Raw genomic sequence first — 9,934 nt, forward strand, 5'->3', positions numbered from 1 at the left:
GCTGCTGGTGCACAATCATCACTGCTGTCATACTACTATTGCTATTATATGAATATTCGCCGTGTTACCCGAGAAATCGAATTTTCACGCATTTGCATAAGAAAAACGCACACACAGTAGTTCCCGTAGCACACAATGTGTCCCTATCGAGAAGGAGGTGAGGTTATGATCTACATCGGTTAAGAATAAACAGGTGGTCTCGTTGAGCCTTCCCCTGCAATTTTGTATAGTGTAGTGTTATCTCAATGGGGAAATCACTAACAGCGCTCAACTTCTCGAGGAAGCCCTACCTCTCGGAACCACTGTCTTCGCGATTTTTCCTTGGTGAATCTTAAAACACCTGTAAAGCGTGGTACACTCTACGAAATCTGAAGCCATCTCACTTGCAACATCAGTCGGCTCCTCGTCGATGTGAGGAGGAGTGCTCCTAGTGAGAGATCAAATTCAACTTGTGTGGGAAAATATGCACATGTTCAACTACGTGTGTTGGTGACAATATGAGAATTGTGAGGAAATTATCGTTGATTTCTGTCCACTTCTACCCGAATTTGTATGTAAACTTTTACAATTATCGAGGGGACGCCTGAGCTCAGCTGAGGGAAGCGAACACATATTTCAACACGGAGTTCAACGGTTGCGTGCTCCTACTTAAATCGCTTCGCCGTTGACACCACGACACGTTTGAAATGCTCGTGCTTGTCGACTCTCAAAAGGGTCATCATGAAATTATAAAACAACGCATTCTAGAATTGATCAATTCAGTGGAAAGGACGGAGAACTTCGACTAGGAGATCGGGATGTTAACACGATAGGGGCCACCCCTCTCCGAGTGGAATGGTGCAAGGAAGAGGACACGATGGATGGGTGCTGCAATATGCGACGATTGGATGGGAGCAAGAATAGGCAAATATATCTATTTCGTTCCACTGACAGTGTTGGAGGAGTATAAGTTCACTTTCCTCAGCTGAGCCGACGTTATCTAAATAATAATTGAGCTAATTCAACCTATTGCTCAGTGGTATCTTCTGCGTGCGTTATTCATATCTTTTACTGTATCCTCCGCTCGCCATTGGATACTTGTAACCGTCACGAAGCATGCTGGACAACCCCTAGATAGATTTGGGAGTATCACTATCATCATTCCCTAATCGACTGGTATCGAGTTGGCCTACTTTGACACCAGTGAATGTACATGTCAGGATACAACTGTACAGGAAACAATGAGAGAACATTTACTGATATTCTCAAATTGTCACCAACATATGTAGTTGACCATGTGCGCACTTTCCCACACTTTTCACATGTGTGACATCTGTACGAAGCGTAGGACACCAGATAAATCAAATGACTCCTCTATATGCCGAAATTTCCGCAAAAATATCAAAACTCTATTTAACGAACAACTTGCAGAGATATGCACGAAAACTTTTCTGACGGAATAATGACCAAGCCGGGGATCGAACCGGGGACACTAAATCGAACTCATTGGAGTTTCACCCGTGATATGAGAAACAATAGTGAAAAATATATTTCACGACAACTGCATATCACCGCGAATATCGCGTTTTCACCGAGTTCACGCCACTCCACCTAAAACAGGTGAAACTCCATTGATTGAATCAACAAACCCCAACCCAGCAAGCTCCGCCGCTTCGTTATTAAATGCAACTCAAATCAATGAAAATAGTATGGAGAAACAAAGACAGTAGATTACACTGTGCCAGCTAGTAACGTTGAAAACACTAGACTACATTCAATAGCTTCTGCCGAATAAACACCACCTACATAAAATAAATACCAATAAATTCATACCACACTTCCGCCACCTCTTAGCCGGCTTCCCAGTGAAGAAACACTTCGTCCCCTCAGCCATCGGTAGTTGATAACCAGAACTCTCCAGAGGAATACACAACGACTTCATCGCGCCCGATAATGCAGGAGCCCCACCTGTCACGACCACAACAACAATGAGGACCACATGGAAGTAAACAAACTTGTGTTCCCGAACATAGCGTTAGAATACCTCTTCGCTTTCCTCAGCTGAAACCAGAAGTTTCCTCACTAATTGTACAAGTTTATACATATACGATTCGTCGTATAATACGAGCTCGAGTAGAAGTGTACAGAAACCAATGAGAATTTCCTCAATTTTTCCTCAAAATTCCCACAAGTATCACCTACACATGTAGTTAACCACGCGTATATTTTCCCAAACAAGTATAGGAAAATATGCACATGATCAACTACAAATATCGGTGACAATGTGAAAATTTTGAGAGGAAATTTCCGGAAATTATTCCTGATTTCTCCACATTTCCACTCGAATTCATATATAAACTCCTACACATAGCCATAAACCCCAAAGCTCAGCTGAAAAGAGCAAACATATATTCCTCCAACATTGACCACAACTACAACAGTATAATGAAGTCTCACCCGCTTTACGTGAAGTGGCGCAATACTCCATATAAAAAATACGCGATATGAAGTGAATTGAAAATACTTGCCGAATTACACCGGACAAATCACTCCATTTCACGTAAAACACATCACGTGTTTTACGCGTTATTCACTGCTCATGCGATATGTTTTCCACTACTATTTTTCATACCACGGGTGAAACTCGACTATATAACCTAGATTATTTTAACCTAATCCCCTTCACAGTTATATGCTGCTACCTTCCTCATCAGTAACGACCACTTGTTCCTTGCTCTGCTCAGCCGTTATTCTCTTAATTTCCTCCTCGCTTTCCTCCGTTTCGCACCAGGGCGCCAATACAAGTTTACGTGCGTTAAGTGCAGGCATAACTTCATCCCATTTCGTCACCTTCACTATACCTTCCTCCAGCTTGGCTCTAGCGGCCTCCAGCAACTCCGACTGTATACTCTCCAGGGCTGCCTTCACCTGCATACTACTACTATTACTACTACTACTCAACTACTAAAGTCAGCGTAAATTCAAGCAACTAGAATCATATATACGTTATCATTGGAGTTTCACCCGTGAGAAAAATAACATTTTACGTATTTTATATTTTACTATTATAGTTCTTTTAGGTGCTATCATTCTAGTTATTATAATAAATTCTACTACTCTGATATTATGCCTACCTCCACCGAAGCGTGCTTCGCTTCCTGCGATTTCCTCCCAGAATTTCTGCGTACGAACGTCACCACACCCTTTTCGAGATCCTTAGCGCCGACTTCAATACGAAGTGGTACGCCCTTCAGCTCCTAAATGATAACAACAACAACAATAAACATCTCCTGCCATAACAGAATCAACTATACAGTAGCAACAGCAATAACGAACAAAGGGAAAACCAGAGATATTTTTCCTGATATAAAGCGGGGGAAAATATGCAGTGCATATTTTCAGTGCATATTATGCACCTTTTCAACTACATGTGTCGGCGACTATATAAAAATTGTTACGAAATTTTGAGAAATTCTTGTTGCTTTCTGTATACTCCTACCCGAATTCGTATATAAACTTCTATAACTAGTGAGGAAACTCCTGAGCTTAGTTGACCGAAGCGAAACACATATTCCTAGTTGAGCCAGAAGTCGCTACTCCCCACGAAACCAAGCCTCACCCAATGATTGAATTTATATCCCGGCGTTTTATCCTCGCGATCATCCAAAACTACACGGACACCATTCGCCTTGAGGTCTTCATAAATACTCTGAATACCACAAATTCTCCCAACATTTAATTCTTCTTCCTTTCCTCACTTTGCATTTCTCTCCAATCATCTCCTTCAACTCAGCCGTACTCCACTGGGCTCCCGCTCCCTTTGGTGGAATAGGCACTATCACGACTTGAACTTCTGCTACTCTAAAAAATTCGGAAATTAAATTTTTTATTCGGGAAAGGCAGCAACCCTCACCTAGGAGGTAATACCAACCCCTTGTCGTCGCCATGTTCCATAATCATTACTCCAATCGAGCGAGTAGTGAAGCCCCACGAAGTCTGTTCCGCGAACTTCTTCTCCCCATCCCTAATAAAAAACACCACTAAACGCCGACGGAGCGAAGCAAAAACCAACGTAAAAAAGCATCTCAACGAATTCAACTATATGAATAATACGAACTATATGATCGGAAATTTACCAGAACTGCCCAGGTTATAACAGTCTGGGCCTGCAGCGATACTCCTATACTCACCAGTAGTGAGTATAGGGGTATCACTGCGAGTCGATACAATCAGCTGCCTCGTCGGAGAGGTACTCCACAAGAAGAAGAAGAAGAAGAAGAAGAACTATATGAATTATATCAACATCAACTATGAATAAACTATATGAACATCAACTATGAATAAACTATATGAACATCAACTATGAATAAACTATATGAACATCAACTATGAATGAACTATATCAACTATGAATGAATTATATGTACTATATATATTTCTTTCACACCAGCACTCCTTACACCAGGCAATAGACAGTATAAGAGTATGGCTGCGAACTAAACATCAACTACGAAATCAGCGGCGCCCAAGGTCATGTATATGCACTGAAACTAATAATGAGCTATACGAATTCTCCACCGAGATCTACTTATCTCATCTACTGCGCGTACTTTCTTATCCAATTCTGTGATTTTCAGTGTAACAGGAACACAGTAACACATATATAATATTATAATAGTTCGTAAAGTAGGGACAAATGCCATACTGGAGTTTCACCCTAGTGATATGAGAAAAACTAGTGAAACATATTTCACGAGTATTGCATACCGCGAATATCGAGTTCTTCTCCCAGTTTTACGCCACTTCACGTAAAACGGGTAAAACTCCACTAATATATAATAAAAATTATATACTAATAATACTAATAATTGTGGACGTATAATAAATAGATGTTATCATCACAGTGTTCGCCTTGACCGCACTTTGATTCTGAGGCTGGTAGTATTTATTATTATTGATCTCAGTAACAGCTTTGGCTGTGCGTCCAACAATGGAGTTTTACCCGTTTTACGTAGAGTGGCGTAAAACTCCGTGAAAAACGCGATATTTGCGCCTTGCAATAGCCGTGAAATGTGTTTTTCGCTAGTGTTTTTCATATCACTAGGGTGAAACTCCGATAACATCTGTTATTATATATATACATATCATCTATAGTGAATCCGATATCCTATATAAACAACTTGTGAAAATTTCAATCCGATAAATTCTCATTCCTAAACCGAACATATGTTCTGCACCCCTTCAACTTTACCTATCCTCAAATTCAATGCCAAACATCTTCGCAAAATGCGTTCCCAGAAAATGCGAAGTAGCGCCCTGTACAGCTCTCCCATTGCAAGCCACAAACGCCTCACACGTAGTCGTCGCCTCCCCACCTGCCACCAAAATCTTAGCGGAGCGAAGCAACATCACTAATATTCACTCACCAGCAAACTTTTCCATCTCTGATTTCACCCCCTGTACTACAGGAACAGCCAGAAGCTGCTCATAAAGCATCTTGTACAGATCCAGAATACTATATACCAGCCCTACAGCCTACCACCGAAAAATCAATCACGAGAAAGATCAATAAAAAAATGTTCGCTCTCCTCAGCTGCGCTCAATATACCCTTCATTACTCATACCAATTGGCAAAATATATCTACGATAAGTGTGCCGAAACTAACAATGATTTTCCGAACTTTCCTCACAATTTTCATATTCTCCCCAACACATGTGGTTAACCATGTGCATTTTTCACCACACTTATCAATATTCATACTAATTTCCCAAATACGCACCTCCTCCTTAGTCGCGTGAGCAGTATGCCCCTCCTGCCACAAGAACTCCCTCGTCCGGATGAACGGCGTTGGCTGCTTGAACTCCCATCTAAACACACACAAAAATTTCAGGAAGGAGTTGAAATTTTTCACGGAAAAAAACTATACATAAAACAAATTTTCCACAGATGACCTCAGTTTTTTTCCACATGATTTTTCACTCAGTTCATTCGAACCTAGGAGAACTTACTACCTCACAACGTTAGTCCACTGATTCAGCTTTAGGGGCAAGTCGCGATACGAGCGAATCCAATCGGCATAGGATGGATACATAATCGTCTCACTAGTGGGGCGAATAGCTGAAGCAAACACTTCCTTTCCAACGATTATACAAACACTTCCTTTCCAACGATTATACAAACACTTCCTCTTCAACGATTATACGAACACTTCCTTTCCAACGATTATACGAACACTTCCTCTCCAACGATTATATAAACACTTCCTCTTCGACGATTATACAAACACTTCCTTACCAACGATTATACGAACACTTCCTCTCCAACGATAATGCACACACTTCCTCTTCGACGATTATACAAACACTTCCTCTTCGACGATTATACAAACACTTCCTCTCCAACGATTATCCAAACACTTTCTCTCCAACGATTATACAAAACACTTTCTCTCCAACGATTATACAAACCACTTTCTCTCCAACGATTATACAAACACTTCCTCTTTAACGATTATACAAACACTTCCTTTCCAACGATTATACAAACACTTCCTCTTCAACGATTATACAAAACACTTCCTCTTCAACGATTATACAAAACACTTCCTCTTCAACGATTATACATACACCTTCTCTCCAACGATTATACAAACACTTCCTCTCTAACGATTATACAAACACCTCCTCTTTAACGATTATACAAGCTTTTCCTTTCCAACCATTATACAAACACTGCCTTACCAATGGGCTCCGGCAATTCCGAATCACCCGCTTTAGTAACCCAAGCAACCTCAGGACTGAACCCCTCAACGTGCTCCTTCTCCCTCTCCAGAGCACTCTTAGACACGAACATTGGGAAGCAACAGGGACGTACGCCCAACCTGATCACCACAACTAGATTCAACCACACGCTCTGTGTTAGAGTAGGAATATATGTCCGCTTTCCTCAGCTGAGCTCAGAAGTTTCCTCGTTGATTATAGGAATTCTGGTACAAATATGATGGGGGAAATTCGGCGGCTTTTCTTTGAGCGGAGTTCCTCTTGAGAGAGTGCTATTTCAACTTGGAATCTATATCATCTAGTTGGGAAAATATAAATGCTACTTTCAGTCTCAATTTCACTCTAGAACTCGAACCATGGCGGCGATCGGTCCTCATTGATTATAGGAGTTTATGTAAAAAATTGTCCGCAGAATTTTCATATTGTCGCCAACACATATAGTTGACCATGTGCGTACTTTCCAACACTGGTTTGAAAAATATATGATCGCTTTCCTCACCTGAGTCCAAGAGTTTCCTCACCACCACAGGAGTTTATATACAAATTGGGTTAGAAGTGTACATAATTTCCCGAAATTTCCTCAGAATTTCCATACCGTCACCAACACCTGTGGTTGACCATATGCATATTTTTCCTCCCCCCACTACTTCTTTATCTCCGTATCAAACGCCTGTTGGATCTGCTCCCAGATGAACATCACAGGCGGCCGAAGAATATAACAACCGGAAATGTCGTGATAACGAATGAAGCCACCGCGAGTGATGACCTATGACTCATACCACTCCTCCGGCAAATCGCAACGAATCCACTCTACCTGTGTATACCACTTCGAGAAATCGTCCATCTTCTTAGCATCGATACCCTCCTTATTAACACCTACATTTAATCAGCGTCGGAGTAGGAATATATGTTTGCTTTCCTCAGCTAGTGAGCTCAGGAGTTTCCAAAGCTAATTATATAAGTTTGCATACCAATTCGGGTAGAAGTATACAGAAACCAACAAGAATTTCCTCAAATTTCCACATAATTTTCATATTGTCACCCACACATGTAGTTCAACATGTGCACATTTTCCACCCACACTGCATTCAATCCAAACGAGGCCCCCACCCCTACCCTTTTCATCAACCTTCTCCTTCTTCACTACTGCGGCCTTTGGTTTTTTCTCCTTCTTTTGTTTCACCGCATTCTTCGTAACTGTCAAGTCGAGAATCGTCATTAGACTCAGCGTTTGCCGTGCTCACTACCAGGAGCCGTGGGAGCCTCACTGCCGTTTTCGGGCAAGTCGATGACGACAACTTCGTGCCCGGTAGCTTCCGCAAACCTAAAAATGCAACCACTCTTCCTAGAACCCGGGACCTCCAGCATACAAGACAGAGGATCACCCAACTGCACTATTCCAACTCTCTCCACCTACTTGACTAGATTGGCTCCACTAACGCCAACAGTCGCTGTGTTACGATTTGGATGCACACAAACGACATCACTCTCAACCAGCTTTGAGTCCACCACAAACTTGACGCCCTCAGAAGACTCGTTCACCAAAGCAAATGGGGTGACCGAACCGAGAGGTACCTGTCGGAGAATCATGGAAAACAACAAGTCTCTCCTTCACCCAGTATAACCCCGAGCATTTCAGTCATCTTCTTGCCGTCCACAAAACGCAGATCCTTGGCGCTTAAGAGCTTCCCAACCGAGTTCAGGTCCGTCCTCGAGTTCACATCGGCCGTAAGCAAATAATAGTGCTGAAAATGACCAACATTTATGCAACCATCCCACCTCCAAAAAAATACCATTTTTACCTTCTTCTTGTCCTTCAAGAAAAGATTCTTCGCCTTTTCCCCCTCTACTCCTACCAAGTGGTTAATCATCTCATCAACAGTCGATACCTAAGCAAAGGTGATACCAACAACAACAACAACAACAACAACAGCAACGGCAAGTCCCCCCTCCCACTGTACCGCTTCATGCTCCTTAGTGAAGACCAACGGAATGCCCAACTCCGCGAGTTTGGCATCAAGTACAGACGATGATGAAGAAGAAGTAGACATACTTCGACAAGTGGTGAAAACGCGGTAACGTGTACCAGCAAGAATGGTGAAACTCCAAGAACTGAAATTTCGCAAAAGATAAATCGATTATCAGGGCGGGCGCGAGTCACCGCGTACCAGCAAAGTATGAAATCTTGGCGCTTGCTGCTGCGCGCCCGGCACATTTCTCGCTCCGCCCACAAATTTTCTTATGCCGCCCATGGGCATTTATTGACCCGCCCTCTCGAATTTATTTTTTCGCCCATTGCCGTTTCTTCATCCGGCCTCCGAAATTTTCTTCGTCCGCGGCGGAAGAAGAAGTTCCGCCCATCGGCGTTTCTTGACCCGCCCCTTTTAACTAAACCCGCCCGTGCTTTCTCCGTAACGTGAATATCAACACCCTAAGGTTGGACCTGTTCATTGGAAGATACAGCCTCCCTCCCTCAGACTCGGTAGTGTCATCAATGGCTTATAGTGTCGATTTCACTCTTGTTAGGATTAGATAAGGCGCGAACAGGCGGTGCTTCAGGGTTTAGTACAAGTCCTGCAGATAGCAGTGGATCTGGTTAGGTGCTCGCTCAAAGAGGGCTGCATACACCTCTTTGAGCATACACCCGAGTTGCTTAGAAATGTCGGACTGCTTAACTATCACTATGGGACAACGGACGGCATTCTATGCTCTGTTAGATCAACTGGTCCGGCAGCCCGACTCGGTAGCCTATCCTGTTTCGGATCATCTTTCATTATCCACGATGGACCTGTGTATCATACCAGTGTTGGGTTCAATGCGTTCAATGAGGCGTTCCGGGAGTTTCTCTTCTTTTCTCAATGAATTCTTCACAGTCGAGCCTCATTCGACTGAATGAACCACGTGGGCTGTACAATTTGGGGAACAGTTGTTATCTCAACTCGTTGCTGCAATGTTTAGGAAGCAACGAGGGCTTGAGGGTTGCGATACAGCACCAAGCGAGTTGCAACCACTCGAAGATGAGCTGTTCGGCCAGTTGTTTCGGCTAGTCTGAGATTTTCAGCAAACGACTTGCACCGAGTGCGCACTATCGCGCCGCTTCTCGCTCTACATATGAACGATGTTACACCATCTCCATCTAGTCAATTTACGTATATCAAATTCCGTAAACGCAATA

The 9,934-nt window shown here is 42.7% G+C and overlaps 2 protein-coding genes across 3 annotated transcripts in view; one reads left to right on the forward strand and one right to left on the reverse strand.

Moving 5' to 3' along the window:
• Pmar_PMAR006883 (prolyl-tRNA synthetase, putative) overlaps positions 1-8,810 on the reverse strand; it is a gene marked incomplete at its 5' end in the record, with an annotated part of 10,274 nt that extends 1,464 nt beyond the window's left edge. The window contains 20 exons of one of the 2 annotated variants that reach the window (XM_002788145.1): positions 1,721-1,781; positions 1,827-1,947; positions 2,682-2,907; positions 3,114-3,236; positions 3,599-3,688; positions 3,738-3,840; positions 3,893-4,003; positions 5,231-5,354; positions 5,406-5,514; positions 5,760-5,847; positions 5,992-6,097; positions 6,721-6,860; positions 7,407-7,525; positions 7,574-7,635; positions 7,876-7,956; positions 8,007-8,083; positions 8,177-8,334; positions 8,385-8,504; positions 8,562-8,648; positions 8,721-8,810. In XM_002788145.1, the coding sequence (XP_002788191.1) occupies positions 1,754-1,781; positions 1,827-1,947; positions 2,682-2,907; positions 3,114-3,236; positions 3,599-3,688; positions 3,738-3,840; positions 3,893-4,003; positions 5,231-5,354; positions 5,406-5,514; positions 5,760-5,847; positions 5,992-6,097; positions 6,721-6,860; positions 7,407-7,525; positions 7,574-7,635; positions 7,876-7,956; positions 8,007-8,083; positions 8,177-8,334; positions 8,385-8,504; positions 8,562-8,648; positions 8,721-8,810 (2,163 nt within the window). In that variant the 3' untranslated portion in view covers positions 1,721-1,753. Of the gene's footprint in view, positions 1-1,720; positions 1,782-1,826; positions 1,948-2,681; positions 2,908-3,113; positions 3,237-3,598; positions 3,689-3,737; positions 3,841-3,892; positions 4,004-5,230; positions 5,355-5,405; positions 5,515-5,759; positions 5,848-5,991; positions 6,098-6,720; positions 6,861-7,406; positions 7,526-7,573; positions 7,636-7,875; positions 7,957-8,006; positions 8,084-8,176; positions 8,335-8,384; positions 8,505-8,561; positions 8,649-8,720 lie in introns of those variants that run through there. The other variant, XM_002788144.1, reaches the window with a different exon arrangement.
• A 1,060-nt stretch (positions 8,811-9,870) lies between these two features.
• Pmar_PMAR006884 (hypothetical protein) overlaps positions 9,871-9,934 on the forward strand; it is a gene marked incomplete at both ends in the record, with an annotated part of 213 nt that continues 149 nt past the window's right edge. The window contains one exon of the mRNA XM_002788146.1: positions 9,871-9,934. This exon is cut by the window's right edge and continues 4 nt beyond it. Coding sequence (XP_002788192.1) covers positions 9,871-9,934 — 64 coding nt within the window.

Source organism: Perkinsus marinus (assembly GCF_000006405.1).
Source record: "Perkinsus marinus ATCC 50983 genomic scaffold scf_1104296928836, whole genome shotgun sequence".
NCBI lineage: Eukaryota > Perkinsozoa > Perkinsida > Perkinsidae > Perkinsus > Perkinsus marinus.